Raw genomic sequence first — 18,532 nt, 5'->3', positions numbered from 1 at the left:
GAACGGCCCGGCTACGAGGCCTGTCCAACAAGTCTCATCAGTATTCAGCTTCAGTCAGTTGGGTTTTATCCAGTGAGCAATTTAAGTCACGTAGGCACTAAACTTGAATTAATAATAGTCCTCTGACCATATCCTCAGAATAATGCCCATAATACATAAAATTGACAACCTGAACCATACACTAGGTTTAGTCTTAGACCAACGCTTAAGGGACATTCAACTGCACAGAATGGATATTTCAGAACCCTTCAAAGATTTGGTTACGGAGATATTCTCATTAGATGAGCCAAGAACTCTCCACAGAAAGATTACCATAAGCATCTGTGAGGTCCTAAGAATTTCATTTGACAAGAGGAAAAGCAGAAGAGCCTAGTGGCTGTTTTCTGATTGGATGACCATGATAGCTCTAAAACAAAGTTTTGACAGGTCATTCGAAAAATAAACATGACAGAATTTTATGGACTGAGCACTCTGCAAGACAAACACTGAGCTCATTCTATAGGAATGTTCCTTCTAGCTAAGACTAAAGAAGTCAGCACCTAAACATGGAGGGTGGGGCCTATACCCAAGATCCTGGCACAGATAGTTATGAATGTGGGTGGAATCGGATGTCGTCTGGTTTTGGCACTGTTGATTTTGACTTAGAACACTCACTAAATACAAACCAAATTAAGAGATGAGTTCGTGAACACCTGCCAGCAGGTCAAAACAGCAATTGGCATTGGGGAGAGACAGCTCATGCAATGTGTGTTAAACAGACATGGTCATGGGGGAACTAGTGTGGCAGTGTGGAAAAAACATGGTATATGGTACATGAGCAATGTAACCGGATATGGCCAGATATACTTAACTGTGGAAATAAGAAACTGACATGGTAATGTGTAAACTGGCATGCAAGGTCTAGTGGGCAATAAGAAATAAAGCACAGTAATGTGGCAAGGGACAAGACACTGCAAAATAAGTTGACAAATTGCGAAGGAATTTGCAGTATTTGAACAGCTTTCTTGGCACGCTGTGCATCATACTATAGGTGGCACCCTGGAATATCTAAATAATGCAAGGCTAGCATAAATGTCTGCCTTCACAGCAACCATTGTTTGCCCTCGGCATCCAGTGTATGTCTAGGGCTCACGAGTTTCTGACGGTTAAATATATATTATACAGACGCATATAAATAATTCTGCACTGTGGCAGACCCTTAAGTACTGAAGTATTTAAAAGCTGCCTATAACACGTTTTGAAGACACAACCAAGTCACATTTTTTTTTTATCTATTTGGGAGGTGGGGGTTTCTGGGACTACATTCTTCACAAAAATGCTGTTCAGGAGGATCAGCCACACATGCTTTACTTGGTGCAACATGGGGATGCTTTTATGCCACTAGTAGTTGAAAATTTCACACCTAGCATTGAGTGGAGAGCGCTGTACCCAAAAAACGCAAGTAGCAAAGCAAGAACTTGTGGACCTGACTTGACAGGAAGCAGGAAAAGGTTACTCTAGCATGGATCTGAGGAAAGAAAGATTTAGTACAATTTGGAAATAGGAGTGTGTGCTAAATAATGATTCTTTACTTAATTTGCAAGAGTGCTCATTTCATATAAATAACCGAAACATACCGTTATTATTGACTCACCTCACTTAACAGTCCTCCACCACAGCCAACATCCAAAAGTTTCACACCAAGCAATGGACTGCTAGGCTCATGATTGTTATTTTTACTTATTAGCGTATCTCTAGAAACAGAACAACAAACTGAAGTTATCCAATCATCAACCAAGGAACGAGAAATAAATAACGGACTTCTCAAGCGCTTCAATTTATAAATAGTTTAATTTCAGTGTGAAAAAAACCATATAACAGTATAACGAATCTACTTCAGTACCAAAATAACAAAATGTGTCAATTAATGAATAGAAACGTCATTCAAACTAGCCCACCCAGTCTTAATGCCCTATTCCATAACTATTCAAACAAAGGAATGATATGGACATTTCAGGATATAGAGATAAAATATCCATCTTAAGTGCTTCATTGTCACATAAATAAGACCACAAAAACAGAGTGTGATCCTATCATTGCGAGGATTTAGAGGCTCCTGTTTGTCTAAATAACCAGGAATAAATATTTTGTGAAATAAAAGGGTTTTAAAAGTCGTAAGGCCATAAAGTTAAACGCTTTAGTCAGGTTGGTTAATTGATAGCACGGTTTCTCCAATATTGGTCTTTCCTCTAGGATACCTATACATTTTGTACAGGCTATCCCATAACACCGGCTTCGTGCCCCACACTTTCATTGGCAGCTACAATAGCCCAGATTCTCGAAGCAGAAGTCTGAAGAAGATCATGTCTGAGAAGAAGAACGGTACTCATAACCATCCAAGCCATACAATTAAACCCAATGCAAATCAAAGCACTTTGCAGCCTTGTGAAGGGTATGCTGCAATACAAAATCATGTGAAGTTCCTAAAATATGGACATTATTTATGCACATTTCCCCACTAAATATATATTCTATAACCAAAGTTTCGACCTTGCAACAAAAAAAAAGTTTATGCATAGGGTTAGGTAAGGTGCACAATTTCACAGCTGTCTTGGCAAACTTATGTCTTAGAAAAACATTTTTCATGCGACATTGCCCCATAGAAATTAGAACATTTCTATTCACTCACCTCTTGTTCTGCACATCTTACACTTTATTAGTTTAGAAGTATTTTAGCAGTGCATGTAAGCGTAGGAAGGCAATGTAAATGTTTTGATTACATATTAAGTTGTGTCTGTGGATATTCACATCAAAGGCATTGTATTTCTCTGCAAAATCACAAAAAGAATTGTGTTGCATTTTCGCCCTATTATGGCATATGGTTGGGTCTACCCTGGAATGGCATGGTGAGCAAAATAACGATGGATTAAACCAAGATGTGTGACAGCAGGAGAATATTTTGACAATGTTCAACATTCCGTCCATTATATTTTTGTGTTGCATTTTTTCCCTAAGTGGGAAGGGTATGCCCAGATGTGGGTCCTGTGCTCCCTACGCCACCGGTTTCAAGCTAGCCTGGCTGATGAGAAGTGATACCCCGAAACTGGTCCCAGGGTGCTTGTTTTCCAGTCGAGGGAAACCCTAGCTTGGCAGTTCAGGCTCGAATATTCACATAGGAAGCAGGGTCAAGACTGATTTGCATCCGGCTTCATTTAAACTGGAATGGCGTGGCGAGCAAAATAACAAAATAGATTAAACCGAAATCTGTGATTAGGGGTGAATGTTTGACAATGTCCAGCATTACGTCCATCATCTTTTTGAGTTGGATTGTATTCCTCGGACCACATCATCCGCTCCCAGACTCCACTAGAAACACTGGCAATAACTAGCCTTGGAATCAATGATGAACAGCAGGACATCTGCTCTCTTCACGTAAAACTACATCAATCGTGGCTCTGTAAATCACGAATAGACTTTTGCACAAAAAAACCTTTGAAAACAAGACCCTCCATTTCTTGAAAATGTAGAAAAAGAACAAAGTTACTTACCTGTAACTACAGTTCTCCAGTCGAAACAAACGTTACTTGACATCACGCTTTGAGTATCTGTAATTTTCTACACAACAGTCAAAAATATATTGGCAAACAATAGTGTTCATTCAGTACCACACTCATCTCACTGTAAACAGGTCATATTCAGCAAAGGTCATTATTAAGCTGAGCAAAACACTCACCCTAAAAGCCACTCCTTAGCACTAGTAAGGACGGAGTAGAAAGGGTGAGTCTCACAAAGTGTGGAAGGACGGACAGCATGTGAATCTATGAAAGATACAAATGATTAGAACTATAATTACAGGTAAGAAACGTATTTTTTCTCTGGGATTGGATATTTCTTAGATCCACATGGCTGAAGCATAATATTAAGCAACATATATTGCACACATAATGAAGAATTGGAAGATGGGGAAAAAAGCCTCACTTTATTGCAACACTTTACATAGCATTGCTTGACCAACCCCCAACTCCTTTGCTGCATCAATATTTAGTCAGCGGTAGTGTTTAGAAGAGGTATGAGCTCTCCGCATGGCTCCCAGGCAGATACCTTCATAAAGGACTGCTACAAAACTTTTCCGGCAGAATGAGCGGTGGTCAGCGTGACCCATTCCACAGTTTCTTCTTACAATAGGGGTTAGTCATGGCTTGAATGCCCAAATTCTATGTAAAACTAAACCGCAGTGTATAGCCGGTGAATGACCTCTCTACTAATGTTACAGATTTGGAAAGAACAACTTCTGTACAATAGGCTTATTTAGATCGAACTTAAGCAGCACTGTTGGAATTAATTTGGGATGTGTGTGGTGCATCACTTTAGCCCTGCTGAAAAGTACAAAACGTTATTTTTATTTGAAAACCTGAATCTTCTGGAAGACATTAGCACCAGTACCTGGAGACCTACTAAGACAAGAACATGAGTTTTGCTTTGTAAACCAGCTCAAATGAACATTTCTTGAATTGTGAAAGCACCCACTGCACTAAAGTGAATATGCAGGACAGAAGACTGAACAAAAAAGACTCTTGTGAACTCTTTAATTATACATTGAGGGATGAAATGTCAGTGGAATGTCTGAGCCTACAAATCACTGAAAGAAGGACTCTTAAAGAATTATACTAAGTGAGGAGGGTCTAAATTAAGCTAGGATTGGCTAAATTAAGCAGACACGACATTAGCTGTAATGATATAGGATGCTGAACCTGTAGATAGCATTATAAGTGCATACACAATAGTTTTCAATTTGCCTTACTGGCCTTTGTGAGGACTTTTTTTCTGGGGTGCCAGTACAGGCTGGGGTTACAGGGACTCAATTGTAACAACTGAGTTTGTCACAGGTGCCCTGGGGACCCAATACTTCTGAACTCCAACTTAATGACTAAGTACTCGGTCTTAGCACTTGATTCTTTCCAGGTAACCGAGTCGACAAGTCCAAGATTTACTTAAAGAGGCAATGAATGAACACAGAAGATACAATAATACCTGTTAAAAAGGATACTTTAAAGTGATCTATTTTGTTGTAATAAGAGATATAGAATACACATAAAATGGTGATCAGCAAAGAATACTAGGAGAACCTAGCAACATCGTAGCAGGAGATATACCCCAAATAATATTACAAAACTGAAGCTCTATAAAGGAAATTCCCATAGTAGGCTAAGGCCAAAGTTATCTAATGAAACATATATGAGAATACCACTTGCACGTATATGGTGCAACAAAGCCAGAACTACTGATCTTCGCTAAAGGATCTCAAATCTAAAACAGAAGGGGCATATGCTTGTGTACTATGCAGATGGAAGCTCTTAGAAAGTCTTTGACCTCGGAATACAATTTCCAAACATTCCTTTAACAGGCCTACCAAACCCAATGAAACACCAAGAATGCCTCCTTGAAGGTGTAGATAGGTGGAAGAGAACAGGAATGATTTTCCCCTGACTAGTGTAAGGCGCAGAGCACAGAACCGTAGAAGGCAACTTCGAGCAGACTGCTTGGCCAGCTAATTTGTTATGGTAAAACCATCCAAGCATAGAGAAAGTTGTTCCAATGGTTTTCTGAGCTGGGTGAACACAGTGTCCAGACACTTTGTAAACATGCTGGAGGCATTCCTGAGCCGGATGCGGAAGACTCTGAATTGGTTGTGTTGACTAGCAACAAACAAGCATTTGCAATGCAATCGGTCTCACCTTTGGGACCGTATATGTATTTAGGTATGCAGCACATTAGCCTTGGTGCTGAAACAGTTACTTTCTGTGTGATTGTGTCCTCGCCAGTTGGCATTGCCTTTCAATGTCTCTGCATCAATCACCACAGCTTAATTGTCACGTTAAACTTTAAGCATAGCACCCTCTCTGATCAGAGGCTGGGTATTTAATCGTTGAGACACAATTCATTTGATTTCATTAGAAAACTTTATTTCAGTCAAAGACCATAAAAGTAGCAGAAAATATAAAAATACTTCACATCACTGAAAGCAATTCACAGCAGCAATTCGAATAACATGATTTAGAAAGTTCAATAATCTGATCCCAAAACACTGATATCTCCAACAAACCACTACTAAATCACTATGTTCCATTAGCTGCAACCCCTGCTTTCCATTTCTGTTCTAGGTGCTCAGCACATACATACACACACAACTGCACATTGACTTTTTTTTCTCTGCTTCAAAACCTGGCATCACATCCAGTAATGAAGGGGAGATAGACAGAACCATTGCGCAAGCAGTGCGCGTCTTCACCGAAGCATGCACGTGTAGGTCTTAAAATTAAAAAAGTTAAATTCTCTAACGATGTTATGGTTTAACTACAGATAAGATTAATCGCAGGACTAGAAAGTAGAAGTGCCAACAGGACTATTAATTTACAAACCCCTTGTCTGGTTAACTCGTACAAGAAACTGCAACTGCTTACATGAACTCGGATCTCAGAAGGCTCTGGTAATTCATGCTGCTACAATTATTGGACTGACAATTCAATGTAAATCAAAGTAAGTGTAAATCATAATATGATTTGCTGAATGTGAGGCGAATCCTGTGAGATTGTTACTCATAACTTACTCACGTTGTAAGTAATACTTGCAAATAGAAGGTCTGAATAATTGAGAAGGCTTTTTATTTCATGCTTCATTTTGTGGCTAAAGGTTGTAAAACGTAAGTATGTCACACACAAAAACGTAATTAGAACACAAACACGCAATTAGGTGCAAATACCTCTGGGGGATAACACAGGTTTTCCGTATTTAGGCTTAAGTGTTAATTGATTTAAACAAAAGCATTATATATACGATTTAAAATTGCCTGCAGCTGCGATAAACAATTTTTAAATAGCGCTTTATCTGAGCACCGGACACAAGAATATTAATTTTTTTGTTGTTGTTCGGAACGGGGAGATTAAGTGTTTTGCCCAAATTAACAGGATGGGGACGAGGCTCGAACCTTGGCTTCCAGCACCAAAGTTGGCAGCTCTAGTCGTGTGACCACATCCTCGCTTTTCTATGTTTAGAACGAGTGAAGTGAGTAGTGTTAAATGTATAACTGACTTAAAATGGTCCATAGACGAAGAGCCACACGAATTAAGGGAGAAGAGATCATTAATGACTATAAAGACAGTTGAAGAAGTCGTTTACGGGGACACTAGAGAAACGAGGGCTGGCAGCTCGTTAATGCAGGACTAGCGCAGGTCTCCACCTCCGAGCCATAATGAGAGTTAAGAGGACGGGTCACGGATGTAATGTGGCATGGTGGATGGCACGGCCCGACTGGGCCAGGACAGATAGAAAGATGTAGTAAGAGGGAGGCAGACCTTGAGAATATTGAGACGATACACACAAACTAGTAATCTGATTGAGACACCACACCTGAACAACGTGACTCTTAACAAGATGCATATTGAGAGTCGGCGGGTTAGAGAACACTTTCTCGCAACCCTGCATGGTGCAGAGGATGTTACTTTGCCCCTCCCGTGTCAAGTTGGTAATAGACGGCTTCACAATCTCCCAATGCTCGCAGGAGAAATCGGCCCGAACCCGCCTGCTTCCACTCTTAGAATTCCTTTTGGCAGTAGAGACTTAGGCAGCTGCAATATTGCCGCACGACGGAGCAACAACACTGCTGTCATTTCCGGGGTGGAACTAGCAGCAAGTGTAGTAACAATAGAAGCCCAACTATCTGAAGAACAAGGGTGAAATACAATCTAAATGACGTCGCTCTGGAGCCTGCAGTGGAGCCCGCTCTTCCTCTCCATGACCACGGTGGGGACATGCGGCGTCTGACGGCCCGCTTCGCGTCCACGCTTAACCCAAACAAGTCGGCCTGGAGCGCGCCTTGGAAGAGAGCGTGACGCCGTGAGCGTGCGTTCCGTGCAGCTCGCGCATTCACAGACCGGTGTCTGCTCGTGCACCGGTCTGTGCCACTTGGGGAGGGAAGATGACGACAATAAGGCTCGCTAGCGGCAGCGCTTCGCACTGCAACGCCAGGCGAGCCCTAAAAAGAGGAGGAACTAGCTGTGTCTTAGGTGCATAGCATCTTGTACACCGGTGAGGTGAGAAATTCCCTCTTTATAGAATTTGGAGGAGTTCTTGTGGCGTCCCCACCAGAAGGAATGCTTTTTAAAGGAATATGTTCCACAGGCATATAGCCAGAATGAAGAACCAGCCCGTTTTCTTTCTGATCAGGAAGAATCTAAAGAAGAACTATTTGTTCTACTGACATTTGGCTAAGAGTTTGAAAGCCTCTTCAAGTACCTTGTGTGCATATCATCTTGCAGCTGTTGAGTTGGTGTTTCTCCTTTAGTGGTGGTATTTAAGGCTTTTGGAACTCAAAGGCCTGGCCAACGTGGGCGAGTTCTATGAACCAATGGTCTGACACTATAGCTTATTGTTGTAGGTGGTCCAAGACTTTCCTGCCCATATGGCACCAAGGGAAAGAGGTAGAGAGGTTGTGCCCAATCTGATGAAATAGTCAGATTCTTTAGCCACCATCAATAAAGAAATCACACCTGGTGCAGTAAATGCAACAGAGCAATAGGATTTCTGATAACAAATGAGACATGGGGAAGGTTCTTATGGGTGAAGCCATTGATCCGGTTCGATGATATCTTGAAGCTGATGGGTGAGAAGGCCGCAGGCTTTGTTCTAGGTGAGAAATCGGACACCTCATGTATGCTAATCATTGTTCCATTGACTGCAGAAGGGTATGATGATAGAAAAAACAGAGCAAAACGAAGTAATGCCAGTATAAACTGTAGAAAAAAGCCTTAGCTGAAACGAGGAGCAGCAGAGCTTTGAAGAACTCGCCCACATGCAACATGCGGTAAAATAAAACGTTTCTTACCTGTAATAGGGATTCTCCATCGTAGGAATCTTCTGTGGGATCGCTGGAACACTTATTTTGACACTTATTTTTTTACATAACGGCTTTCAGAAAACTCACTAGCCTTATACCCAAGACCGTAGAAAGAATTTCTTTACACTATTTTCAAAATAGTAATCTTCTGTGCATAAATTAAAGGAAAAAATACTCAAGAGCCGACTTCTTGAAACTCCACATTTTTAAAAGCATATAAATGAAGAAATAATGCCTAATTCTGCATTGACTTAGCTAGTCTAATAGATAAACCCTAGAGGAAAACTGCACTGTGTATTTAGGACTACTGGAGGAGGGTTTGCCTTCCGTTCATCTTGAATTTATATAGAAAAATACTGTTAGATTAAAAGTAAGAAATATGTAATCTCTTCGTTCATGAATTCAGAAAAGATTCCAATGACAGAGAACCAGAATTACAGGTATTTATATTTCCCTCTCTCTAACGATCATGAATATTAAATAGAATAGGAAGCTCTCTCAAATACGCAGACTCAAGAGAATGTCATAAAAGAAGCTGCCACCACTCTCAAGTAGAGCAGTAGACAAACAAATTATACAAACAGGCTAGGCCAACTTGGGCATGCATTCTGGAGTCTGAATCTAGACAGTAGAGTTGTGTAAACATATGAACTGAACGCCAGGTAGCAGCTCTACTTATCCCTGTCACTGGTATATGACTTAACAAAATAGCTTTATTGTTAGCTGGATGGGCTTGAGGTTTGCTCTTAAGCAACATCTTTTGATATCTGAGAGCACAACAAGAGGCAAGATACTATCCATCTAGAAATAGTTTTCTTAGGTGCTTGCTTGTCATATTGATAGGGCCATAGTTTACAAACACAATAGGACAACCTTACCTCTTTTGTTCAACTTAAGTAGCATCTCAATCCCCTCTTAACATCTAAAGTGTCCAACAATATCTCTGCTGGAGAGGTTGGATAAGGAAAACATACTGGCAATGATACAGCTTTGACCTAAAAATCAAAAATCACCTTAGGCAAGAAAGTCTGGTGAGTCCAGAATACAACTTTACCATGGTGGAAAACCATTTGTGATTCTTTAATGCAAAGTGTCAGAAGTGTCACTCAATGGGCTGAAGTGATAACTACTAAATAATCTACTTTCCATGTTATATGTTGTAGCGCAGCATCAATGAGTTCAAAAAGAGACCGTGTTTATTTTGATGATACTGTGCTGAACTCCCACTGGTGGAGATGACCCAGTTAACGGAGAACAAACTTTAAAGTTTTTCTAAAAAATCTTTAATGACTGGCAACCTAAAGAATGATATCTGAGCTGGGGTTTATCTATAGGCAATAATTGCTGATAAGAGCAAGCGCGGTACAGGTAAGAGCGGTGTGGCAGGGCGAGGGTGAAAGTCGACAAACTATGGGATAGGGAAAATAAAATAAATAAATAAATATTTGTTTGGATGTAGGCTAAAGGTGTTGAGCAGTGCTCGGGATCAGTTCATTTAAAACACATTCCCCAGGATCCCAGGATTCTGCAAACGGGAAGTAAAGTTCCAAAATGTTGCTGTGTCTGCTGTGGTGAAGAGATCTATACCTTGCAGACCCAAACACCGAATACCTGATTGAGAACTTCCTCTTTAACAACCTACTCAGCATCTTCTGGTGTGTATCTGCTTATTGACCCTGTTTGCTGATTTTAAGCAGTGAGCAGGTAAACTGCTTGTATGCTGAGATTTTTTAATATCAGCCGATGTCATATCACCTGTCTGTCCTTCGACAGCATTCTCGACCCGATTTCAGCCTGTTTGCTCAGATTATACACTGTTATTGAACTATATATTTCAATCAAAATTATGTCGTTGTCTAGGACTGTAAGGAAAGAAGGTTGCTCTGTGTTTTATGACACAACCTCTCTTTCTAAGATCCAGGACACTGAACCAGCAAGTCGGCTTCATGATCACTTCAACTTAAAAGGGAGACATATGTTACAACTATTTGCCCCTGAAGAGGCTGCTGAAAAAGAACACCGATCAAGCGATGGGTGTAATCCATCCACCAGGGGTAAGACTTTGATGCATCCACCAGTAGAGTCAATCTGACTTCCTAGCTCCCAGAAAGTTGATTCCATTTGATTCAGGGGACATTTTTGCAGGGATCTCAAGTGCAGCCTTGCATGAGTAACTATTGTAATGAATAAGACCACTGACCCAGAAAAGATGTTTACTTCTTTGCTGATGTGTTTTGATGGAGGATATTAGATTGCATTCCTCCTGGATGGATGATAACCTCTCATGCAAAGGAAACATTTTTGTTATACAGGAGTCTGTGGTTGACTGCAATTAATGAATCCTTTGAGTTGGAACTGGCTTAGACTTCTCTGTTTTCACCAGAAGGCCCACATCTATTAAGACTCTCATCGTCATTTTATATTTCCGCAACACCCTCTGTTTTAGCAAGCTTTCACAAGCCAGTCACCTAAATATTGAAAGAACTAGACTCCTTTCGATAGGAGGTGGGGTGCAGCTAGTCCTATGTATTTTGAGAACAATCTTGGACTAGAATATAGACCAAACTGTAATATTTTGAATTCAAAATGCTCATTCTTAACAGCAAACCTCAAATATTTTCTGTATTTGGGTCACATGGATATGGAAATATGCATCACTGAGTCTATGGACCACATCCAGAGTGATGAGAAGACAAATCTAAAGTCAGCATTCAGAATTTCTCTCTTTTCATCTATGTGTTCATGGTTCTCAAATGCAGGATGGATCTGAATTCTTGCTTCTATGGTCCTTTCTTTATGAAGACGTGAGTATATGCCTTGATTTCTCTGAAGTCTTACCACCCTTTCTAAAGTTCTTTTCACCTGCAATGAGCAAACTTCTAAACTGAGTAGTTGCAGATGGCGATGGCTCAATTTTATTGGTTTTACCAGTGGCGCAGTATCAAATTTGGCTTTCATTATATTCATCCAGTCATCAGCATATGAACCAACAAGATATGAGCCAGAGAATAGTAAACTTATTTTTTTTGTCAAACATTCTGTTTCAGACCTGTTAGCGTCTTTCAAGCGGCACACATCATATAAAGGCCATGGCAATATCCGAATGCTGAGAGGTCAGCCCAAACCATGGCAAAACTGATGATCTGGTTTGATACCAGCTGCCCCTCATTGACTACTTCCAGGATGTCATGACTATCTTTCGATGGAAGTCAGTTGGCAAATCTGTTCATCTTGTCCCACAATGAATGGTTCTGAGTAAAAGCAGTTACTGCTCAGGGCTTTCGTATTTTTTTCAGAAGCCTTAGAGTTACTTCTTGGGCAGTAGATGGAGCTTGAAAAATATCCATGTCTGGTTCCAAGAGACCTGGATCCAATGACATTAACGATTATGGAGGTGCTCTATGCTGCAGGGTTTCAAAATAAACAAAGAGGTTGCTTTGGAAAATTGAATGAGATGTTGGGATGCACAATTTTGAGGTGCCATTAGCCAAAACATCACGGAAAATCAATATATTGTCCACTGGTGAAACCCTCTTAGGATATCTTGGAGGCGAAAAAGGACTGGAGTAACCCCGAGTCTGTGGTGCACGTGTCAGTATCATATCTTGGAGAGCAAGATCTCAAACTACAGACTCTGAAATTCGGTTTTGACTCGGAGTTCTCCTAGAGCTGTAAACGTGCATGCTTTGTTCTTGGAGAAGAAGATTTAATGCAGTGCCTCTGAGTGAAGCAGCAGGGGATGACGTGTTATGACGAGGAACTTCCTGCTGCACTTAGGGCTGCTCTTTTTGATGCTCAGGCTCCATAATAGAGGCTGGCATATTTTGCAGTGTGCATTTTGGAAAATCTTTCAGATTATCTCAGCCCTCTTCCTTAGAGGGCAGTGAGATCCAGGAAGTGGAACACACTTCTGAGGTATTATGGCTGCAATTTAGAGAGCAAATTACTCAGTTGCCTGAATTTTTTCTGGGAGGGAGCACCTCTTAGTACTATCTGTGTCCCATAGGCTAGACTCTTGCCGAAGGACAGAAAGGTGAGAAAGGGCTGCTTCTAGGTCATAAGCCCCTGCTTCAACATTGATCTTCACCTCCAAATCAACCTCCCCGTCTACGCCAATCGCCTGTTCGACATTGGTTTTCTTTTTGTCATTGACTGATGCAGATCATGTCCTCAACAGTAATCGTCTTGACAATATCCTTCTGGTCTTCGACTACAACTCGCCCCTCTAAGTCTTGGTCATCGACCGATATAGCATCCTGTATACGGATGGCAAAATGGAAGGGGAGTCTGACAATGACCTCCTAGACGTCGAAGACACCTGCAGGTGATGGTGAGCAAGACACAGATGCTGTTGATGGGGACTGCTCAACAGCAAATAGAAGCGCCAATTTGGACTTTTCAATATTTTCTTACTAAGGACACCTTCAGGCACCTAAGAGAGCGCTAACAAGGAGGTAGAAACTTCCCTAGGCTCATTCGCCTTCCTTGCAGATGATGAAAGGACAAATGTAGGTCTTGAATGTCCCTTCTCTCACAGTGTTAGCCCTTCCTGATCTTTCAAACTTCTCCTTGACATTTTAAGGAAGCATGGACACTGTTTGGTGCCATGATTTTCAAGGAGACAAAAGATGCAGAGATCATTGACATTTCTCTCAAGATCTTCCTCCCACACGAGGAACATCTAACAAATAATGAAGGCATGTTTACACTTTAAGAGTAAACTGATTAGAAGTAAAAACAGTGTTGAGAATCAAAAACAAGCAACTGGTCTGAATCCTTGAAAGACTTTAGGGGAAAAAGTATCCAAATGGATAAAACTGGGCAAAGTTCAGTTTCCGGGGACCCTCACACAGGAGAGCGAACCAATTACTGATGGTAAACTGCCTGGAGTGGTGCCTTATCGGATTCCCAAGTCAGTCTACTTACTAAGATAATATCGACCTCTGCTTATCACAGGAAGAAGTTTTAACAGAACATTTTAACAAAGCCATCTGAAAGATTTGCCTCCCCTTACCTGTTCTAAGTTCCCACACCACAATGAACTGTCTCAACGATGACTGAAACAAACCTCAGACTCCTCTATGCACGCTATTTTTCAGTTTCTCACAACCACAGGAGATGAGCGACCCAACAGGTATATTTGGCTTTCTTCAGCACACCAACCTATAACATAATCACCAGTCTTGTGAAAGATTATAACAGCAGAAGAGAGCAGGAGGAGCAAATAAGGAGGTATTGTGATAAATAAAGAGGTAAAGCACACATACAACACACAAAATTGCTTTGCTGCAATATTTGTGCACTATGAAACACTATGAAGCATATTGACAAACATGAAGTTGTCCTTCAATTAATCTTGATGGACATTAGTGTAAGACCAAAATGTTGGCGTTGTCAAATTTATGACTTAGAAAAGCTCTTGCCATACATTATAAGGCATAAATTCACTATATGTTTATCCCTACGATGCACTGCTTCTATACGAATAGCTTCCATAACATGGAGGAAGCATATCACTGAGCTTAAACATACTGCTGAAAAAGAGAAGCCATCACCCATGTGACACTATGCAAATCTACGCTGCTCTCGTATAAAAAGTCTATCTAGAACCTACCTAATAAATGGAACTCTGAGATCATTCAGAGAATGTAGGACAGAATAGACTCCCTCTTCGTCCCACCACCTCAGGGACCAAGCTTGGAACTTTTTTAGCTCATCTGGATCCACAGTTGTGTGTGCAGAGGTGTACATCCTTGGAAAGGAAAGCCTAAAAGAGAAAAAGGAATACATTAAAGTCTCCAATATTTGAAATAAGATGGACACTACCTATTAAGGCAGTTCACTCTTATGCTCAGCATAACCCAGAAAACTTAGATTAAGTGTTTCACTGAGAATCCTCGGGTCTTGGTGCATTTTACTCTGAGACCAAGCAACTGGTAGTTAATGTCAAAACACTAACATTTTTTGGTTCAGTTGAAACTGTGATAAAAACATATTTACTGAAGCATATCTATAGCTTAGGCTCAGAAATGACACAATGACATTATTTCTGTGACCTTTTGCACATATTCACATATGTGATAATGTTGGATTTGTTTCTCTGAAACTACTTCTGTTTACACATTTGGCTTCCCACAGCATTATCACGATGCCTCGGACACAGAATACAAGGTCTTTACGCATGAGGTTTAGTAGAGGAGGCACTTCAGCGGACACTGAAGGTACCTGCATGGTAAGACTTCACCAAGCAGCAGTCTGACATCTCCGTGAGGGGTATCCAATTCGTGATCAAGATGGGGTCCTACATTCTTACCCGCTAGGTAATAAGGTTGAATCATCCTGTGGGGTTACTCGTGGCTCTGCACATGGAAACACTATAAACACACACAGAGTAGGGTTTGCATAGGAGAACGCCTGATTATTACCTTGTATTTTATGCCTGCATATATACACTGTTTTAGCACCATGGTGGAACTATATCTGCTATTTACTCTGTTGGTGCTTGTAATTAATTTCATCTGCTTCTGTCAAATCTCTTACAAAGCTATAACATTGCACATGAATAACTTAAATCAGAAGACAATTGGCATGAGTACCACGTGGAGGAAATACTAGAGAAAGAATAGGAAAGAAAAGGTCTGCCTGCAAATGTGGAGGGCTGCTAGCAAAGCAAAATAGAACCTACCTCAATTCACTTCTATCACAGAAAATATAAAATTCAGTGCACAAAATAGATCCTTCAAGAGCCAACATACGTCCTAAATATTGTACAGGCTATGCTGCTTACACATGAGATGGAGCTCGCCAAAATGGCTGACTACTGACACAAATGACAGTTAAGATTCATACTTGTAACTGCATACCCTTAAACGATCAAAGCTTGAATATAGAGAGTAACCCAAGTTCAAGCAACAGTCAAATGAAATGCAAGACAAAAAAAACTACATTTAGTATTGGCCAAGAGGCATACCTGTATAAAATGAACACGTTCTGAATGACCTGGGGTGGAATAACGGTTGCTTGACTTGGAAGAATGTGGTAGAGCAGAAGAAAACTATACCACAATAGTCAAAACTATATGGCAACAGAGGCTGGACCAGTTGGTTGGAAATTATTTCTGCAATCATTACTGTATCTCCATGAATAATATGAGCCTTCACCAGTAAATGAGACAGTATAGGTTGAAATGTCCTAAACAACACAGAAACCAGCAGCAGACTGCAACTGGAATGGCTGGATCGAAGAACAGAAACACAGTTGGAAACAAGGTTCCAACTTCCTAGACGTGTAAGAAGGAAACCACTATAACCTGCTGACCTGACATAACACCAAAATATCAAGAAAGAGAGACAAGAGAGGTCTACAGAACAAATTTTGGATGCAAACACCTCTACTGGAGAATCATGAAATGTATTTGCTTTATGATCAATGTTATGTTGCACCACAAAACCAGAAGAGGCAAATGGTAACAAATGGGCAAATGTACTTCAAGGGGGAAAGCTAGGACTACCCTGACTCCCTAAGTCGCCTGCAGAGGGCTACAAAAGTTTTTAAAATGTTGCGGCAAGTCCGCAGATTATCTGTGGCACAAGAACATTTTGTTTTATAAACATACACGAGGGGCTGTGCAAAGAAATTGGAGGGGGGCGTGCCTCCTCTCCCGGAGTCATTAACTGGTCCCGGTGACCCCATTCCCCAGGGCTAGCGCCAGCTATGTCCTGGGGTGCCGATCACCCAGAACACAGCAGTTTCCATGCCCGCACTGGTGCGGACAGGGAACCCTGTGTTTGCTCTAGCTTGACAGGAGCAATTTCAAAGCTCCAAACGAGAACAAACACGAAGTCTGCAGCCAGCTGGTCGGAGTTTGGAAGGGAACTTCAGATCTGTTTTCCAGCCCTCAGTAATGCGGGCAGGGAAACATCTGAAGATTTCTCCTGTCTGCAGGGAGCAACATTTTTGGCCCCCATCGAAGATGCAGTGGGTGCCCTGGGAGGGCTCCAGGGCACCTACCCTTTCTTGGCCGGGCCTTGATGGATGGGGTCCCCAGGGCCGAAATCGGCCCAGTGATGGGGCTGTGCAGACTCCCTAGCCCTCTAGTAACTGGCAATGCCCCGGGGATGGGGTCACCGGGGCCAAATTAGTCCAAGGAGGGGGACTGCGTGCCCCTCACCTCTTTTAAACAGATGAACGGCTATGGGGGATGGGGTCCCTGGGGCCAAATTGGCCCGTGAAGGTGGGCTGAGTGGCCCCTACCCCATTTACAGTATGGTCGGTCCCCAGAAAATGGGGTACCTGAGCTGAAATCGGCATAGGGAGGGGGAATATGTGTCCCCGCCACAAAATATGCTGGGTCCGGGGATGGTATCAGTTGGATTAAATTATGGTATTTAAATATTACTTTACGTTAATAAAAAAAAAATGGGGGCGTGGCTAGCGCCCGAGCGACATGGCCGCAGCCTAGAGGCTCCGTAATCCCCACGAAGAGCCCAGCCGATCCACGTAATTATCTGCAGTTCCTTTTGGCCCCAAACGAAGGAGAGTGAAGACGAAGGTGCCGGGTACCTAGCGGTCGTGTTCTGGCCACGGTACGAGACTCCTGGTGGTGATGGCGGCGCCGGACATTCTGCGGCCTGGTGGAGAAACAGAAGCCGGGGCCTCAATTTTCGCGACTGCCCGGTAACGGTGCACTGCTGCCCGGGTCGAGGGGTGCTGCAGGAGCGAGTTACAGAGGGCGCCGAGGCCGCGACTACACGACTGCCTGTGCTGCCCAGGAGCTGGGGGGGGGGGGAAGTACGGAGACCCCCCCCTGTAAACTGACCTGTGGGCGCTGCATGCACCCTGCGCAGCGGAGGTGCCTGTGACCGCGACCGCCATTTTCTAGGTCCACGCAGTGCAGGCACGAGTGCCCGGGGCGTCTGGTGAGGCCGGGATCTGACGCTGACACTAACAGACCAAGCTATTCTTGGAGGCCCCTGACGCTGCCGCAGACTTACTCCTGGGTTGAATGGACAGCCTCCACACGATTTCCGGAGCAGCCCTGGCGTGATGCACCCTGCGGAAGCAGCAAGGTGCTGGGAGGCGGTATAACTGGCGGTTCTCTCCACTTTGCCGAATGTTTTGCAGTCATACGGACATTCCAGGCGACGGAGCGGTGAGGCGTCTCCTGAGGAACTAGGCGGCTGGAGAGGGCACCATTTTGTCAGACATTAACGTGGCGGCGCAACTGGGGCTGCAGGTCCGTTTCTTGCAACGAAAGTGAGTGCTGAGGGGCAGTGGTGTCGCGAAACCCAACAGGCCGCGTGGGCATTAAGTGTCCTCAGGCAGGTGGCGGCGATTAGCGACTTAGGCCTGAACGACACGAACACCTAACCTGCAGCCATGAGTAACAGAAACGCAAGTGGTCCTAACCAGTCCAAGCTTGATAAATATGCCTACAATAAGACACAGACGGAGGCACAGGACAAAGAGGCACGATCTTTCAATGGTGCAAGTACAGGCGCGACCCTAGAGGTGACTCTACAGGATATCATGACCACCCTGAATAAGGTGGACTCGCGCATTGGGACCCTTGCCGTAGATCTGGCCCTGATCCGTGCTGACTTCAACAAGATGTCCACCAGGGTGTCGGAGGTTGAAACCACAACGGCAGCCCTGCCTACC

The 18,532-nt window shown here is 42.7% G+C and overlaps 1 protein-coding gene across 1 annotated transcript in view; it reads right to left on the bottom strand.

Annotated features, from left to right (window-relative positions):
- Positions 1 to 18,532, bottom strand: part of COQ3 (coenzyme Q3, methyltransferase) — a 126,393-nt gene that overhangs the window by 56,519 nt on the left and 51,342 nt on the right. The window contains exons 3-4 of the mRNA XM_078648215.1: positions 14,487 to 14,639; positions 1,634 to 1,733 (exon numbers count right to left, since the gene is read on the bottom strand). Coding sequence (XP_078504341.1) covers positions 1,634 to 1,733; positions 14,487 to 14,639 — 253 coding nt within the window. The remainder of the gene's footprint in view (positions 1 to 1,633; positions 1,734 to 14,486; positions 14,640 to 18,532) is intronic.

This window comes from Lissotriton helveticus, chromosome 6 (genome assembly GCF_964261635.1).
Source record: "Lissotriton helveticus chromosome 6, aLisHel1.1, whole genome shotgun sequence".
NCBI lineage: Eukaryota > Metazoa > Chordata > Amphibia > Caudata > Salamandridae > Lissotriton > Lissotriton helveticus.
This window is presented reverse-complemented; position numbering and strand designations above follow the sequence as displayed.